Source organism: Bufo gargarizans, chromosome 3, assembly GCF_014858855.1.
Source record: "Bufo gargarizans isolate SCDJY-AF-19 chromosome 3, ASM1485885v1, whole genome shotgun sequence".
Taxonomy (NCBI): Eukaryota; Metazoa; Chordata; class Amphibia; order Anura; family Bufonidae; genus Bufo; species Bufo gargarizans.
This window is the reverse complement of record NC_058082.1, coordinates 20,434,639-20,454,415: the sequence shown is the minus strand read 5'-3', so window position 1 is coordinate 20,454,415 and position 19,777 is coordinate 20,434,639. Positions and strand designations below refer to the sequence as shown.

At 43.2% G+C, this 19,777-nt stretch overlaps 1 protein-coding gene across 1 annotated transcript in view; it reads right to left on the bottom strand.

The window, feature by feature from the left end:
- Positions 1-1,742: 1,742 nt before the first annotated feature.
- The window catches only part of ANGPTL5 (angiopoietin like 5), a 68,671-nt gene continuing 50,636 nt past the window's right edge, over positions 1,743-19,777 (bottom strand). Inside the window, exons 7-8 of the mRNA XM_044287676.1 lie at positions 3,707-3,892; positions 1,743-3,412 (exon numbers count right to left, since the gene is read on the bottom strand). Coding sequence (XP_044143611.1) covers positions 3,093-3,412; positions 3,707-3,892 — 506 coding nt within the window. The 3' untranslated portion in view covers positions 1,743-3,092. The remainder of the gene's footprint in view (positions 3,413-3,706; positions 3,893-19,777) is intronic.

Sequence of the window (19,777 nt, the reverse complement as noted above, 5' to 3'; positions counted from 1 at the left end):
CTTTTTGTAGTCCTGGAGAAACCCTTTAATAGGAGACAGATAAGTCTTTTTTTTCTTTCCTGTGTAGAAATCTCAGGGCTGCTAGCTCCCTCCACTCCATTCACTTTTATAGGTCACTAGGCCCGAAACCTATGAAGTAGTGTATCAATGTTGCAGATGGTTGCAAAGTGATGACATCATCGCGATCGCCTGCACTGGGACTCTGGTAGTATGATAAGGTCAAGGTGACAGCCTGTGCCAGAAATCAGGCATCTCAGGCCACAGACCAAAAAAGGACTGTGACCCAAATGGCAGATGTCGGCATGGAACAGGAGACAGGTGAGTCTTTTTTTTTCTTGGCCACTTGAAGAGCATTCTACTAGGGGCACTATAAGGGGCATTTTTATTATTACTGAGGGCACAATAAAGGCAGTCAATGCTGGATGCACAGTGGGAGGCTTTATTAACACTGGTGACATCATAGAGGGCATTGTTATTGCTGGAGGCACTATAAGGGGCATTATTGACAGTGGAGGTACTGTAGGGGGCATTATTATTACTGGTGGCACTACAGAGAGTATTACTAGTAGAGGCATTATAAGAGAGCTCTCTAGCTGTTGAGGGTATTCTGCTCGTCATTAATTATTTTTGCATGGTACTAGTATTTTCAAGGGCACTATTTGTATGGCACTATTAATTATCCAATATAATATTTGCGGTCATGTGGGAGCACAGCTAGCAGTGTTGGGGTTGGCAGCAGGATGACACTTTTGGGGCACCACGATGATTTCATTCATGTTGAGAAGGTGAGGAGGAGGATGGAAAAGTGAGGAATCTAAGAAATCTGTGTAGCAAAAATGAAAGCAGAAATGATATATGGCTGAAAGTCATCATGGCGGCAAGGGCAAAATGGAGAAGATAAGGAAAAGAAAATATCTTCAACCAGAAGAGATATCACTGGATGTAATAGTTAGGTAGTGCTGTTTTCTCATGTACGTTTGGTAGTGCTAAAATACCAGGCAGCTTGCTGAAGGTAGGGCTGGCCTGATGCTATGGCACATGTCTCACCTTCTCAGTCTCTTCCTCTATATCTTAATTAGAAACAATTGGAGAAAGAGAACGACAAAACATGATAGCTGTTGCTGCCACCACATTTGGCAGCTTTTGGGAAAGTATTTTGTTCTGCTCTTTAGCACTGCTAATGCAGTATTTTGTGCTGCACTGTGGGATTTGTTCTCCTGGGAAGGTATTTTATGCTGCACTATGGTATTACCGACCCTTTCTTACTTGTGTTGGTGCTGACTTCTACCAATTTAAACCCACCTACAACATAGGGCCATGTTTAGTTTTTCTCCAGGGCCACTTTAAGTTCCCAATCTGACCCTGCTCACGTTTGATGACAGTGATGTAATAAAATTAATCAAATACTATGACATCACTAACAGAGACTTTCTATTTTAAGAGCACCATTTTTTTTTAAATCATTTTAGACCAGAGATTGTTGTATTATTACAACCAGACCTTGTCCATTGCATTGCAAACCTACTCACTCTGCAACAGACCCTCTGAAACCTATAATAACATAATAAATAAAAACAGATTTTTCATGTTATGCTGTAATAATATGTCCAACAGTAAGTAAAAAAGGGAAAGAATAATTGAGTCATTTAGCTTCTTTTTATTGAATTTTGAAAATGAATAAAACATGAATAATGCAATTAAAACGATCTTGTAGTAAAATACTGCACGTCGCTGCAGTTAGATTTCATTAAGGGAATGTCAGACGAATAAAACTAAGATCATAAAACATTGGAATTTTTTTCCCCGCAATGCAGAAGTGCATTAAATTTAATACATATATTATTTCACCTTCAATTAGATTGCATTGAGAAAAGTATTAGGCAAAGCACAGAACTTGATTAAAAGCATTACAATCCAATAGAGGCATAGGGCCCCACAGCGGTTTAAAGTACATTGACTAGCAAGTTGAAGAACCCCCAAGCATAGGTGTCATTAATCAGAATGTACGAAACAGTAGAGGAGGACATAAGACACAAAAACAAAGGGGGGGGGGGGTGGGATGGACACACACACTGATATATATATCAGGAACCCAAAGCAGAGATCAAAATTGGTGCTCCCATAATGGCGCCAGGTTGTGCACCCCAAGGCAGAAGGATGTGGTGCTTGTTTCTTCCCCCCCCCAAGCCCTGTCCAAGATAAGGAATCTAAGAAGTCTGTGTAGCAAACTCAGCAGAGATTAAATGTGGCTGAAAGAAGTAATTATGGTGGTCTGGGTCGAATGGAGAAGATGAGGAAAGAGAATGAACAGGTTTTTGCCACAGAGCAGAAAATGCTGATTGTGGGCCCACTACGTAAACCCTTGGGGACAATAGTAAAGAAAAGGTAAAGTCAGAAACAAAAGGGAAGACAAGAAGGAAGGGACAATCCGAAAGATGGGAGGGTAATCTAAAGGGGCAAAGCAAAACCCAGAGGATAGCTAGGCTGGGGTAAAGCAGTATTAGTCAATCCCACTTAGGGTTAAATTACCAAGTGAGCCCAAATTACAAAGTTGTAGGAAGGCATAGAATCTCCCTCCCTATCATCCATGCCCTCATGTGACAAGACCCCGCCAACCTGCTTTTCTATTGCACATGCTCAGTCCTCAGGATCCACAGAGGGAGACATTACGGACAGAGACCAAAGGCAACAGGATTTGTAACCAAATGAGGCTCGTGGAGAGACAAATAAGTTCATAACGCTAAAAAAAATGAAAACCGCTTTTATTACAAAAATGTTTCTTGTTAACTCACTAATCACTGTGGCCCCACTTAATGGGAAAACCCCTTTAAGTCACATTTTAGCCTTTCTATCCATAATCTTCTCATTCTTCCTGGCCTGTGAGTGTGATGGGCCAAATACAACCCTGTGCAGCATATAGAGGAGGACTCTTGTGTATCAGATGGAACTTCTTGTGAGGCTAGGCAACACGAACACATAGATCCTATTGTAAACTCTAAGGGGGAAAATGGGGACTGTAAGAAGAGAAATAAGCACAGCGACATATAATATAGGTTTTAAATACGCTAAAAACTAATGATGCTAATCATTTTTCATTTATAAAACGGGTAGTGAGTTCTCTTAATTTTCATTGAAGCTGATTTAATCTTAATAGTCGCATTGTTCTCTATCCACGTGTCCCACTGGATCCCCGATATGTCCACGCCTCTAGTTACTCGGTGAACACCGTTCAGGTTGGCTAAACCACACTGGCTGAACCACCAGCCGCTCCTGCTCTTGTGCTGGCTGCAGCTGGCCACTTTGGTGCCATTGACGAAGCAGGAAGGATAACAGTTATCATTGTCCACATCATATGTACTGAAGGGGGCAGCATTTTGGTTGTCCTCTTTCCGGTTTCCCCTTATAGCATCACCTAAACACGAATAGACTGTTAATAAATGCAAAATATGAAAAAAGGTGAGAGTATGCACATTTTCACTAAAAGGGGCGTCTCTGTCAATGTCGGGAGTACTTCAGGTGGGGCTAACACTGAACGGACATCTCAAATTCATTGTCGATCAGAGGTCATTTCTGTTCAGAAGAAAGTCCTAAGCAGAAAAGCCCTCCTCTTTGAGCTCCATATGCCCTAATAGAGCACACTGACAGGGTTGACTTCATGAGATGAACCTTATAAAGATATTGGAAACTGACCTGATTAATACTTTACCTGCAGTTCCAAAGTAGCGTCCGACATGCATTATAAATGCCGTCTTCTCATCTTCAATCCAAAAGCTATCATAAGTTGCATAGGCTGAAGAGCCATCCTCTGCCTCTAAGGCTATATTCAGCATAAAGCTGGTGTTCTTCTGATTGAGAATGCAGAACGTTTTCTTCAAACCTAGCCAGAACTCACCTGCAAGTACCAAAACAAAAAACAAAACAAATCGCATTGAGATTCAGTATCAAAGAGTCTTCCACTAGTGATTATTCCTTCTGGTTGGAAAGTTCCCACAGAAATAAGTTAATATAAATAAGGATGTCCTGCATCTAGGACCCTCCACGGATCAATTGCTATTGATGGAGACACTTGGGAGCAAGGGTTCAATTTCCCTGCAGGCTTGGATCCGTGACGTTCGAGCTGCGATAGGGAAGTAGAGGCAGAGACCTGATGCTACAGACGTTCCCCGTGAATCTTATGCCGGGATGTAAACACTGGGTGCGGGTCACAAATCGCAATTATGCTGTAGTCAAAATGTACTCAGAACTTTAACATCTGACTTACATAATGCAGTAAGGTTGACTGTTGGTGTTTTTATTGTGTAACTCAAAAACCCCTTTACAGGGGTGGATTGGCCATAGACCCTACAGGGAAATTTCCCAGTCGGCCGATGCCTAGGAGTGCCACCCCATCCCTCCTCACGGCCCCCAGCCGTATATAATATGCAATGTGTTATAATAGGACTGTATGTGCCACCACCGTACTCCCCTACTGTGCTCAGAATTGTTCTGGGTTTTGTGACGGATCTACCAGAGGTCCCAGTTTTATTGTTAGGAGACTTCAATACGGTAACACATACTGATATGGATAGGATGAGTGGGGGTCCACAATCTGCGGGGGGTTTCCCTGTTGGATTATTGGAGGATGAAACATCCAGAAACAAAACAATATTCATGCTACTCTACAACATATGGTTCCCTGTCTAGGATAGACATGATATTGGGTAATGAGAGCATGGGACAATTTGTCCAAAAGGTAGAGTATCTACCACGCAGGATCTCAGATCATTCTCCAGTAATGGCAACGGCTGACTTTCTTTCTTCTCAACATAAAGGCATTAGGGTATGGAAATTCAATCCGTACTGGTTGCATATACGTCCGGATATTGGTGGAATTGGGGAGAAACTAAAGGAGTTTTTCAAACTTAATACTCCATCAGCTCCCAAATTGATAGTATGGGATACAATGAAAGCTTTCCTGAGGGGGTTATTGATAGCTGACATCAATTAAAAGAAAAATGAATCCAGGCTTAATGTACGTAAACTAATGGATGAGGTGGAAGCAACAGAAGCAGAGTACATTGTTTCTCCTGACGTAACAATGGAAAAGAGATGGCGGGAGGCACAACAAAAACTGAACGACAATCTATTACAGACTGCACAAAATAAAAGTTTTTTTTCAGAAACAGTCCTATTATGAAGAAGGAGAAAAGGCAGGCAGGATGTTAGCATTAATTTCTAAAGCCCAACAACAAACAGCATACATAGCAGCCCTTAGAGATCGGGAAGGGAACATACACACATCACCAGAGCATATACTGGAAATCATGCGCACATTTTATTCTTCTTTATATGAGGTTAAGATGTGTGCCTCGGATGAGGATTTGCAGGGCTTCTTACACCCGTTACATTTAAATGTCCTCTCTGAAGATCAGAGGAATATGCTTGAGGGGCCTATAACATTAAAAGAAATAGAGTTAGCCCTGTGATATGGCCAATAATAAAGCCCCTGGCAAAGATGGGTTACCGGTGGAAATATACAAGTCTTATGCTTCAACACTTTTGCCTCAGTTGTTGGAGGTGTGTGAGGAAGCTAAGGGTTTGGGCAGTTTACCGTTATCCATGAACGAGGCTATAGTTGTGTTGTTACCAAAACCAGGTAAAGACGTTCTAGAAGCTGACTCTTATAGACCTATATCTTTGCTTCCAGTGGACGTGAAAATATTAGCTAAAGTTCTGGCAAATCGCTTAAATACGGTAATTACGTCTCTCATACATACTGACCAAGCTGGCTTTATGGCAAATATGTCCACAGCGGTGAATATTAGGCGTCTGTTTTTAAATATTCAGGCGGGCCAGGTTCATACCTCGAATGCGGCGGTCGCATCTCTTGATGCGGCCAAGGCATTTGACAGTGTGGAATGGCGGTATTTGTGGTCTGTACTCCAGAAGATGGGCTTTGGCCCAGAGTTCATAAAATGGATACAGTTATTATATGCTAGTCCCAGAGCGTCCGTAAGAGTGAATGGTAATGTATCAGACCCATTCAATATCTATAGGGGGACTAGACAGGGGTGCCCTCTGTCACCGTTACTGTTTGCGGTGGCGATAGAGCCACTAGCTGAAGCCCTTAGAAGTGCAGGCCTAGTAAAAGGTTTTCAGTATGGGAATCTTACTGAAAAAGTCGCATTGTATGCAGACGACTTATTGTTATTTTTGGAAGATTGGGAAACGTCCTTTTCAGAAGCTATTAAGGTTATAAATGACTTTGGCCAATTATCCGGATTAACCATTAATTGGTCAAAATCTAATGTAATGCCTTTATCTAAAGCGGTGAACCCATCTTTGCTAGTGTCTTCGGATCTTAAAGTTGTTACATCCTTTACGTACCTGGGGGTGAAAATATCTACTGATACTCGAGAATACAGTGATTTGAATCTAGTACCCCTACTTGAAAAGTTCAGGAGTAAAATGCAAGCATGGACTAAGTTACCCCTTGCGCTGATTGGTAGAGCCAACCTTATTAAAATGATCCTCATGCCCCAACTGTTATACCTTGTCCATAATGCTCCAACATGGATTCCAATCCGTTTTTTCCACAAGATTAATACAATCTTTAGGGATCTTATATAGAAACGAGGTGTTCCACGCATAAAATTAAGTACATTACAGAAGCCTAAAAAACATGGGGGACTAGCTATACCAGACCCTTGATTTTCTTATGTCGCAGCCCAATTGCAACATATCAGGGGTTGGGGTGATAGTGAAAATCTAAACAAGACGGGGAAAATAGTGAAACACCTTATAGGGAAAACATGTCTGCTATCAGCCTTGGAGGAGGGTACTTTTTATGATAGAGGCGCGCAATATCAGATATTGGGAGTGATTCACAAAATATGGTGGAAAGCCAGGTCTATGGCTAAAATATCGGGATATACAGTATATACACCAATATGGCCGAATTATATGTATAAAGAAATAGGTAAAGTGTCAGAAATAAAGGTGTGGGAGAGGTATGGTCTTAATAGAATGGTTCAGTTATTCTCTAATAATACTCTAAAAGAATTTGCACAACTACAACAAGAATTTAATATACCACATAACTCATTTTATCTCTATCTTCAGCTCCGGCATGCTATACAATCGCAAATAAAACAAGAAAGTATTGTTCAGGCACCAAAGCATAGTATTATAGACCTCACCATAACGCTGGGGAGCACAAATGGGGTAATATCTCTTCATTACATGACCCTGATGGAAATGCAGCATAAAAATAGACCGTTAGGATTGTACGGGAAATGGAAGTCTGACATTGGGGATCTAACTGAGGACTTATGGGATGAAGTAATGCAGAATTTTCAAATCATAGCAATGAGTGAAGCACAACGGGTATCACAATTGTACTTGATGCACAGGGTGTACAGAACTCCGGTTCTGTTGAAAAAGATGGGATATAGAGCAGATGACTGTTGCCCAAGGTGTAATAGGCATAACGCGGACCTTATCCATTTGATGTGGAATTGCCCAAAGCTTAGGAGATATTGGATGGCTGTTGTGGGCTTGATAAATGCTGTGTTCCAAACTAACATAGAGGTTACACCACTAGTGTGTGTTTTAGGATGTGTTAAAGTTCAGCCAGGGATGGCAAAGAAGAAAACGGCCATTATGCGTGTTTTATATCAAGCCAGGAAAAGTATTGCACAACACTGGATAGATCCGGAACCGCCTACATTGAAAGAGCTTGTAGACAGGGTTCACATCTTGGTAAAGTTAGAAAGGTATGTCTATCAGAAGAGAGGAGCGGTCAAAAAATTTGAAACAGTATGGTTCTCGTGGTTGAGATATTACAACATTATTTAACAATATATTGGGTGAAAGGTGTCCAAAATATTGTATGCTGGTCTATTTTATTTTCTGCCTGTTAGGAAGGATGGTGATTATTTATATGGTGGATGGATGAAAGATGAACATGGGGTCTGTTGTGGACAGAGGATGGAATGGCGGTCATGGAAGACATATAGGAGAGAGTATGTTAATGGTGTATGGTATTACAAAGACTATTACAAAGACTATCACGGAGATGATTCTGGACTTTAATTGGTCGCAGGACTGAAAAAGGGGTGGGAGGGAAGAGGGGGGTGGGTGGGTGTAAGGGGTTGTTATTGTAATAATATATTGTTTTTATGAAACTCAAATAAAAATTATCAGATTTAAAAAAAAACAAGGTATAAGTACAAAGATCTGTACCTGTTCTGTTTTTGACCTGCACCTGGTTTTGGCTCACAATCACTGACCAAAATCTCTGAAGTGTGAACTCGGCCTTATCTATACATGAAATCTGTCTTTGTAATCCTGCCTGTGAGGATAAGGAGGTGACTGCTGAGAAGTGATCACAGAACAGGAAATACCATCCTACCGTATCATTAGGCTTAGTGTCCAGTGTGAAAACTGTACCATGTTAGGATTTTTTAAAACATAGTCAAATGGAAAATTAAAAATAACTTCACCAAAAAGTCTTAAAAAAATATGGTTATCATATTCCCTTTAAGAAATTAATCAGTACAGAATGTTGGATCTAAAATGATATGATGTTGAAAGGTGAAGATTCAATTTGGGGAGGCCAAAACCAAAAAGTAGAAAAAAGATATTTCTGGCAGAATTTAGAAACTTCTAAGGACAATGAATTAAAACCTGGGATTGCCTGTAGTAATTATACATACCTCAGAAGTTTATCTGTTATGCTTGATAAATGTGAGACATCTGGCAATAAGGCAAACACGGGGCCACCTGTCCATAACACTTGGGTTTGTAAAGTCGTCTCTTCCTAAACAATGTTGTTCCTATTTTCCATTTGCTTATTAAACTGTGGTGCGTGTGGGCAGACCCATGAGTCACAGGGGCCAATGAGTCAGTGCAAAACAGTCTGGCCAAAATTTCTCAAGAAAACTTCTAGTGCAAATGAAATTAGAGGAGTTTTCTACAGAAAACTGAGAAAGACGAGCAGATGCACCTCTGCATATTCTATGTCAAATCCTCATATTTCAAAAGGGTGTTCCGAAACTTTCCTAATAATGGCTTATCCTATGGATGTCACGGAAGGTGTACAGAAAACTAGAAGACACAAAATGAAGATCCGACTGACTGGATCCAAAACTAAGGAACAAAAGGGAGAGCCCTGCAACAGACCTGGCTCTCTCCCTAACTGCTCAGCCTATGCGAAAATCTCAATGGTAGATGATCGCATATCCTCGTACCTCGACTGTATAACACCTGAACACCCTATAATAGTGAGGGGACACGACCACCGGCTCCCTACACTTGATACGGAGGGAGTCAGGGTCACCTGGGATCCAGCAAATAGGAAAACACAAATGAATGAACAAAACTTATCTGTAGAAGACTCAGTAGTATCATCAGCATGCACACACTCCAGGAAGTAATATAAACCGCAAAGTGATGCAGTATGGGAAGGGATTTAAAGGGATGCAATCAGTGCAACTACATGACAGCTGAGAGAGGCTAACGAGATGAGAAAATGAAAGCAAAACAAAAGGAACCTCAAGGAGGAGGTTCTGAAGGACGTCTGTCAGAGCTTCTCAGATGTCTGGTGGTGACAATGGATAGGTCATCAGTATCTGATCGGTGGAGGTCTGACACTCAGGATCACCACTGATCAGCTTTTTGAGAAGGCACCAGCGCTTGCATTAGCACTGTGGCCTTCTTTCAGCTCATCTAGCACAGCTCCGTACATTGTATAGCGGCTGTGCTTGGTATCGCGCTCAGCCCCATTTACTTCAATGGGGCTGAACTGCGCCTAGGCCATGTGACCGATGAATATGATGTCACTGGCCTAGACTAAGCTGAGAGAAGGCCGCGGCATTACTGTGAATGCCAGTACCTTCTCAAAAAGCTGATCGGCGGGGGTCTTGGGTGTCGGACCTCCACCGATCATATACTGACAAGCTATCTAGAGGATAGGTTACCTGTAGAAAAGTCTCGGAAAACCCCTGTGTAATGCTTAGTAGATGTGCCTAGTGTCCTCTTTGTGCAGCAGATCCACAAATTCCCAGGACTCTTCTTTCACTTAAAGGAATTGTCCGGGCTCTTTCTATTGATGTCCTATCAGGATAGGTCTCTAATATCAGATCGGCGGGGGTCTGACACCCGGCACCCCCGCTAATCAGCTGTATGAGGAGACGGCGCTTGCAAATTTACCAACTGCAGTACGCACGTGCCATCTCCCGTCTCTCTTCCTGCTCTGCTGCTGTATGTCTATTGAACAGCAGCAGTGGCATCTCCTCAAACAGCTGATCGTCAGACCCCCGCCGATCTGATATTAATGACCTATGATGAGGATAGGTCATCAATAGTATAAGCCCGGACAACCCTATTTAACCATAGTTACCACTATGGCAGTTGGTAAATTTGGGACATGTTAGCTTACATGCCCCAAGTGAACACCCCCAAATCCACCTGAAAATGTCCAGGCAGTTTGCACAGATTTCCCCGAAAATTAGGGGCAGTCCCTGCAAATTTAGGGTTGGTAACAACTACACCTAACATGTCTCCCAGCTTCTCAGACTACCCGTAGCACCGTGTTCTGCAGTAGTCGGACACACTCCCCCTGCTGCTGACACTCGTCACGAGACCTGCTGGGGAAAACACAGAATGGACATGGCGGTGATGTCAGACAACTACCTATAGTGTGTCACCATTACTGGCCATCGGTGAGCTGAGACCATCAGCTATTGTGAACGGTAACTTCCATGTTATTTCTATATAGGTGTTACCTGCCGTTGTAATCCTGCCTGCGATGATAAGGAGATGCACACTGAAAAGTGATCCCTACAGAATAGGAAGTATCAGCTTATCGTGATGTTCAGTGGCCATTGTGAGAAATTGTAAGATTTCAGGTATTTTTTTTTTTTTAAGGACATGGGAAATTAGTAAAAAATTTAAAATTCTTTAAAATATGTTCAATATAAATACACAATTTAAACAATACATCATTTTCTGATGATGTATTCCATTTATCTTGTACTACAGTATTACTGGTGTGTGGATGAGGTCCTGACCAAAATGTAAAACAGCTGCACAGGTAAAACAAGGATAACATAAGGAAAACAATAGGGAGATGATGTATAATAGGTGGATTCTCATTTTAGTCCAGCTCCCTGTGCAATGCTATTAACGCTACAGATCCTCTTAAACACATTGACTTAAATTAGTCCCACTGTGGTGATATACAACAGATGTAATAAACATATATGGATGTAGCAGAGCTAAATCGGTTACTTAAAGGAGACCATGACCCGCACCTTGGTTATCTCCCCCTACAATGTAATTGTAAATATATGTGAAGTGGTGGAGTAACCCCCTCCAGATGTGTTTGGGACTGTTGCCACATGTACATTTATTTCTGGCAAAGGACTGAGTCTTAACATATTGTAAATTGATATCTGAACGGCATTGAAGATGTTTATTTAAGGCTCGCCTCGTCCAGTGACTGTTATTGTATTATATAGTAATACATCTTTTATTGTATTGCTTCTGGTGCTTCTTTTTAGAACAAGCTAGGTTGACAACAGGGAAGGATGGCCCCAGGAGCCCTGCCTGGTTAAGAGAAATATGTAATGCAGAGCGTGAAAAAGGATAGTCATGCCTTACGCCTGGGTGCAGCGTCCCACTGCAGAGCAGCGGTGAACTGCAAAAGGGTTAAAAATGTACTTTTGTGTGGTATATGCATTTATTGTATTTCTTGCATGCAAGGTGTTAATAAACCGTTTTTATTTTAATTTTTTTTTACGATATTCATCTGAGGGGTTAGATCGTGTGATATTTTTATAGAGAAGGTTATTGCGGACACGGCGCTACCTAATATGTCAGCATTTTTTTATTTATGTAAGTTTTACACAATGATTTCATTTTTTAAACAAAAAAAATCATGTTTTAGTGTCTCCATAGTCTGAGAGCCATAGTTTTTTCAGTTATTGGGCGATTATCTTGGGTAGGGTATGATATTTGTGGGATGAGATGACGGTTTGATTGGCACTATTTTGGAGTGCGTATGACTTTTTGATAGTTTGCTATTACACTTTTTACGATGTAAGGTGACAAAAAAAATTGTTTTTTTACACCTTTTTTTTTTTTTACGGTATTCACCTGAGGGGTTAGGTCATGTAAAATTTTTATAGAGCAGGTTATTACGGATGCGGCAATACCTTATATGTATAGTGAATTTTCATTTTTTTTTTTATCAGTGATAAATGTGTTTTTTTTTATTTTTACTTTTTTTCAAATTATTTTATTTTTTTTTTTTGACCCAGACCCACTTGGTTCTTGAATATTCAGTGGGTCTGATGTCTGTATAATACAATACAGTACACTATATAGTGTACTGTACTGTATTTTCACTTTACACTGCCTTTAGCAGAAGTCTGATCAGACTTAGCCTTACCATAGCAAACCGGAAGCCTGTGAAGACGTCGTCCGGTTGCCATGGTAACCATCACCCGCTGCCACAACTGAGCAGCAGGTGATGGGGAGGGAGGCCCCCTGCCTCTGTGATCCCGTCAAGAATTAAGGGCTGAAACGGCACAGCAGCCCCCGATGGGAGAGGGAGGGAGCTCCCTCCCTGTAAAACCCTTCCATACAGCGGTCCCTACGGACCGCGGCATGGAAGGGGTTAAACGGAGCACGGATGTCAGCCGTTTCAAGCAAAGTGTCAGGAATGTGCTGACACTCTGCTAACTGCTCGGCCATCCTGAGAGAGCAACTTCCCCCCCCCCCCCCCCCCGCCCGCACAGCCCGCCGACACATAAGAATGAGGGCTGTAGGGGGGGTGTTAAAAATGAAAAGTTAGGTCATTTTAAAGTTTCTGATCCCCAAGGTCATGGACCGCGGGGATCAGAAACTTCCGAAAGCGCTGCAAACTGCAGGTCTGAATTGACCTGCAGTTTTCAGCGAACACCGATACGGGGGGGGGGTCACAGGACCCCCCTCAGCATTATCACAGAGTGCCTGCTGAATGACCTGTACGCCCTGTGTCCTTAAGTACTGGGACAGGTTAAAGAGATACATTGGGCCTATCAATTGCCTTTGCAGCTGTACAACCTCTAAGAGCTGTGGGAAGTGCATCTGTGTAACATCTGTCAGTCCATTGCATGCTAAGAGATGTAACAGAACATCATTCTTCAGTAAAGAATTGTTCTACTGCAAAACTTTCTCCACTGATGCATAGGACCCTGCACCTCATGATTAGTTACTATCAAGGGGACCTCAAACAACCATCAGCCAGGAGAACCCCAAGACCAGAAATAGGTGTGCCCTTCTAATCACCACACAGCCCAGGGAAGCATCAGAGTGAGTGTCCACTCTGTCCACCATTCTTGTTACTATCACTCATAGATGCCCGTGATGAGAACATAGTCTTTTCACTTTACAAATCACTAGTTGGACCACACATGGAGTACTGTGTACAGTTCCGGGGAACAAGGCAGACATAGCAGAGCTGGAGAGGGTACAGAGGAGGGCAACTAAAGTAATAACTGGAATGGGTGGACTACGTCACGGAAGGTGTATAGAAAACTAGAAGACACAAAATGAAGATCCGACTGACTGGATCCAAAACTAAGGAACAAAAGGGCCTGCAACAGACCTGGCTCTCTCCCTAACTGCTCAGCCTATGCAAAAATCTCAATGGTAGATGATCACATATCCTCGTACCTCGACTGTATAACACCTGAACACCCTATAATAGTAAGGGGACACAACCACCGGCTCCCTACACTTGATACGGAGGGAGTCAGGGTCATCTGGGATTCAGCAAACAGGAAAATACAAATGAATGAACAAAACTTATCTGTAGAAGACTCAGTAGTAGCAACCAGCATGCATACACTCCAGGAAGTTGTATAAACCGCAAAGTGATGCAGTATGGGAAGGGATTTAAAGGGATGCAATCAGTGCAACTACATGACAGCTGAGAGAGGCTAACGAGATGAGAAAATGAAAGCAAAACAAAAGGAACCTCAAGGAGGAGGTTCTGAAGGACATCTGTCAGAGCTTCTCAGATGTCTGGTGGTGACAACTACAGGTCCCAGAAAGATTATTTAGGGCAAAATTAGGGCTATTTATCTAAAAAAGATGACTAAGGGGCGATCTAATTACTATGTATAAATATATCAGGGGTCAGTACAGAGATCTCTCCCATCATCTATTTATCCCCAGGACTGTGACTGTGACGAGGGGACATCCTCTGCGTCTGGAGGAAAGAAGGTTTGTACACAAACATAGAAGAGGATTCTTTACGGTAAGAGCAGTGAGACTATGGATGGAACTTTCTGCCTGAGGAGGTGGTGATGGTGAGTACAATAAAGGAATTCAAGAGGGGCCTGGATGTATTTATGGAGTGTAATAATATTACAGGCTATAGCTACTAGAAAGGGGTCGTTGATCCAGGGAATTATTCTGATGGATATTCAGAATTTTTTCCCCTAAAGTGAGAAAAATTGGCTTCTACTTCACATATTTTTTTTTTTTTTTGCCTTTCTCTGGATCAACTTGCAGGATAACAGGCCGAAATGGATGAGCAGATGTCTTTTTTCAGCCTTATTATAAACTATGTTACTCCTATCATCTCTTCTGCTCTCCTCCTCCTAGGTCGCTACATGGGCAGAGTTATAGAATCATAAAAAAGGTTGCACTTCATGCCAATGAGAGAGGAGATATGGCCATAAGTGAGTAAATGGCCTTGTGTAAAGCCAAGTTGAGGGAAAGGAAGGGCCACAGTAAAATAGAGACAGTCAGTACGACAAGAGTGGGCTCCCTGACAGACACAGAGAGGTGGGCAGAAAAGGGAACTTCCTCACAAATTTTACAAAAGGCTGCATGTGGACCCAAAACTAAGAGCCAATACAGGCCTATAGAGAGGCTATATCACAGTGTCAAAAATATACCTTTATATCAGGTAAGATGAATGTGCTGTTAAAAGGGGTTTTCCAGGAATGCTATGATTTTTAACAGATATGCAATGTAGGGTTTTTTTTCTTCATTTTTGACCCTCCTGACCTGTTCTCATCATGTAAACAAATCCCTCCGATTTGTTTCCATCCTGTAGGTAGCACTTCCTGTTCCTGTATCCTTCCAAAACCATGATGCACTTCTCCTTTCTCTGCCACAACTCCAGCACCGCCCCTAAAAACACCCAGCTACTTTATAGGACCGCCCACCCATATAGTTATGTAGACACTCCCCTATCACTGCCCCACCCATGGAAATGACTGTGACGAACACCACGCCTTGTGCCCGCTTGACGTCACCTACGTCGAGCTCACGAGATGCAGTATGGTCACTTGTAACCAAAGGAGAAGGTAAGGTCAGCTTTGTACTGTTTACAAAGACACCTCCTGTCCACACGGGCACAGAGAGGCAACAAGCTGAGAGAGCCTTTTCACTGCCACCGTGAAAACAGTGCTGTCTCAGCCCGGGTAACTGCCACCAGCTTCTCATTTGATATAAGCCCGGTCCGCTTACTGGATTATATAAGCTGAGAAACCAACCCACGGTAGCTTATAACTAGGCCGAAACACAGAGGTGGGGAGTCGTGATCGAGATACAAGATAGCACAAGATTAAATTATATATTTAATCGCCTTAAGGGCACACTAGATGACACAATATACACAGAGAATATATACAGTGGTCTGAGGTTACAGATACAGGTGATATAGGTACAACAGGGTTAAGCAGAACAATAAGTTAGTTTACCAGATATATGAGTCCTTTGGGTAGTGATGAGTTCTTAGCTGTATTCACGTCGGAGGCAGTGATGTCAGCTGGTTGCAGGTCCCTCTAAACACATTGCACGATGTGACCCCCTTTCAGAGAAAAAAGACACGCCCGCTTGCTGGCACAAGCTTTTTAACCTGTAGACGGTCCTTCCCCTCCCAGCCTTTGGGAGGGATTCTGTCACGGAATGTGTACAGGTAACAAGGCAAAACAATATGCATAAATGACTCGCTGGATCCAACAGCTAAGGAACAAAAGGGAGACCCCTGTAGAAGACCAGGCACTTTCCCTGGCTGCTTAGCCTATGCATAGATCCGAATGGTGGAGGTATGCATATCCACGTACCTTGACTAAATAACCCCTGAGCACCCTACAATAGTGAGGGGACACGACCACCGGCTCCCTACACCAGACACGGAGGGAGTCAGGGTCACCTGGGATCCAGCAAACAGAAAATAACAGATAACAGTTTAACACTTAACTTTGTAGAGGAGAGGAGAACCAGATGGGCGCACACATACTCCAGGAAGAAATATAAGCCGCCCAGAAAAGCCTTCTGGGGAAGAATTTAAAGGGAAGCAATTAGTCCAACACATGACAGCTGAGAGAGGCTAAGGAGAGCTGAATACCACAACACAGAAACTCAAAGAGGAGGTTCTGAAAGGCCTCTGTCAGAGCTTCTCAGCTGTCTGGTTGTGACAGTACCCCTCCCTCTACGAGTGGACTCCGGACACTCAGAACCCACCTTCTCAGGATGGGATCTATGGAAAGCCCTGATGAGACGAGAGGCTTTAATGTCCGTCACTGGGACCCACATCCTCTCCTCAGGACCATACCCCTCCCAGTGAACAAGGTACTGAAGAGAACCGCGGACAAGACGAGAATCCACAATCCCAGAGACCTGAAATTCAAGATTCCCATCAACCATAATCGGAGGAGGAGGCAAAGGCGAGGGTACAATGGGTTGAACATAAGGTTTCAATAAGGACTTATGAAAAACATTATGGATCTTCCAATTCTGAGGAAGATCAAGACGGTATGCAACAGGATTGATGACAGACAGGATTTTGTAAGGCCCAATAAACCTAGGACCCAACTTCCAGGAGGGAACCTTCAATTTGATATTCTTGGTAGACAACCACACCAGATCACCAACATTAAGGTCCGGACCAAGCACACGTCTCTTATCAGCCACACGCTTATATCTCTCACTCATGCTCTTTAGATTATCTTGAATCTTTTGCCAAATAGATGACAAAGACGAGGAGAATCTGTCCTCATCAGGTAAACCAGAAGACCCCTCTCCCGAGAAAGTCCCAAACTGTGGATGAAACCCATATGCACCAAAAAATGGTGACTTATCAGAGGACTCCTGACGACGGTTATTTAAAGCAAACTCAGCAAGGGACAAAAAAGAACACCAATCCTCTTGATTCTCCGCCACAAAACAACGCAGATATGTCTCCAGATTCTGATTGACGCGCTCTGTCTGACCATTCGACTGCGGGTGGAAAGCAGAAGAGAATGACAACCGAACCCCCAAGCGAGAACAGAAAGCCTTCCAGAATCTGGAAACAAACTGCGTGCCCCTATCAGAGACTATGTCTGAAGGAATACCGTGCAATTTGACAATGTGATCAACAAATGTCTGCGCCAGCGTCTTAGCATTGGGCAAACCAGGAAAAGGGATGAAATGCACCATTTTGCTAAAACGGTCCACCACCACCAGAATCACAGTCTTCCCCGAGGAACGAGGCAGGTCCGTTATGAAGTCCATGGACAGATGTGTCCAAGGACGGGAAGGAATGGGTAAGGGAAGGAGAGGACCTGATGGCCGTGAATGAGGGACTTTGGCACGAGCGCAAGTCTCGCAGGCTGCCACAAAACCCTCAACCGACTTACGAAGCGCAGGCCACCAGAATCTCCGAGCGATGAGATCCAGTGTGGCTCTTACCCCCGGGTGCCCAGCAAGGACCGTATCGTGGTGTTCTTTAAAAATCTTGTGTCTTAAAGCGAGAGGCACAAACAACCTCCCAGGAGGACAAAGATCAGGAGCCTCTGACTGGGCTGCCTGCACCTCTGCCTCCAATTCAGGAAAAAGAGCAGAGACCACCACACCTTCAGCCAAAATGGGACCCGGGTCTTCAAAATTCCCGCCTCCCGGAAAACAACGTGACAGGGCATCTGCCTTCACATTCTTAACTCCAGGGCGGAATGTGACAACAAAATTAAACCTAGAAAAGAACAACGACCATCTGGCCTGTCTCGGGTTCAGACGCTTGGCTGACTCCAAGTAGGCCAGATTTTTATGGTCAGTAAATACGGTAATAGGGTGTCTGGCTCCCTCTAGCCAATGGCGCCATTCCTCAAAAGCCAACTTGATGGCCAACAATTCCCTATCTCCCACATCGTAATTTCTCTCTGCGGAGGAGAGTTTTCTTGAGAAAAAGGCACACGGTCGCCAATTGGCAGGAGAGGAACCCTGAGACAAGACCGCCCCCACACCCACCTCAGAAGCATCAACCTCAACTATGAAGGGTAACGAAACATCAGGTTGCACCAAGATGGGAGCGGAAGCAAAACTCTCCTTGATATCAGAAAAAGCCTTACGCGCCTCTAATGACCAAGAAGAAAAATCTACCCCCTTTCTGGTCATATCAGTGAGTGGTTTAACAATAGAAGAATAATTCAAAATGAACTTCCTGTAATAATTGGCAAAGCCCAAAAAACGCATCAGCGCCTTTTGATTCTCAGGAAGCTCCCACTCAAGCACAGCGCGGACCTTCTCGGGGTCCATGCGAAAACCAGAAGCGGAGAGAAGAAACCCCAGAAATTGAATTTCTGGAACCGCAAACACACATTTTTCCAGTTTCGCATATAATTTATTCTCCCGCAGAATGAGCAAGACCTGACGTAAATGTTCCTTATGAGTTTTGAAATCGGGAGAAAAAATCAAAATGTCATCCAAATACACCAATACAAATTTTCCCATCAAATGATAAAAAATGCTGTTCACGAAATGCTGAAAAACGGCTGGGGCATTCATCAAACCAAAAGGCATAACCAAGTTTTCAAAATGGCCCTCAGGGGTATTGAAGGCCGTCTTCCATTCGTCCCCTTGTCTGAGCCTGACCAGGTTGTATGCCCCTCTTAAATCTAATTTGGAAAAGACTTTAGCCCCAACAACCTGGTTAAATAGGTCCGGGATCAGAGGAAGCGGATAAGGGTTACGAATTGTGATATTGTTCAGCTCCCTGAAATCCAGACAAGTTCTTAAAGAACCATCTTTTTTCTTAACAAAGAAAAAACCAGCGGCAACAGGTGACTTCGAGGGTCGTATGTGTCCCTTTCTCAGACTCTCAGAGATATAAGCACGCATAGCGATCCTCTCAGGTTGGGAAAGATTGTATAAACGAGATTTAGGCAGCTTGGCATCTGGGATGAGATTAATAGGGCAATCGTACTCCCTGTGCGGGGGCAAATCCTGAACTCCACTCTCAGAGAAGACATCCGAAAATTCAGAGAGAAAAGATGGTATAGTCTTAGTAGCAACCTCAGAAACAGATGTCATGAGGCAATTCTCTCTGCAAAAGTCACTCCAACCATTTATTTGCTTCGCTTGACAATCAATGGTGGGGTTATGCTTAGTGAGCCAGGGCAGCCCCAACACCAGAGGGGTGGGCAAACCGCTAAGGACGAAACATGACACATCCTCAACATGAGCATCACTCACAATCAAACGGATATTGTGAACTATGCCCTTTAATGATTTCTGAGAAAGTGGAGCGGAATCGATAGCAAAAACAGGAATATCCTTTCTCAAAGCGCACACCTGGAAACCATGAGTTATCGCAAATTGATTATCAATGAGATTGACCGCTGCTCCACTATCCACAAAAATCTCACAAAAAATGTTCTTGCTCTCTAGCGCCACCCTAGCCGGCAGGACAAAACGGGAACTACAAGCAAACGGAAAACCTTCAATTTCCGCCTCAACCCTGCCAATAGTAACA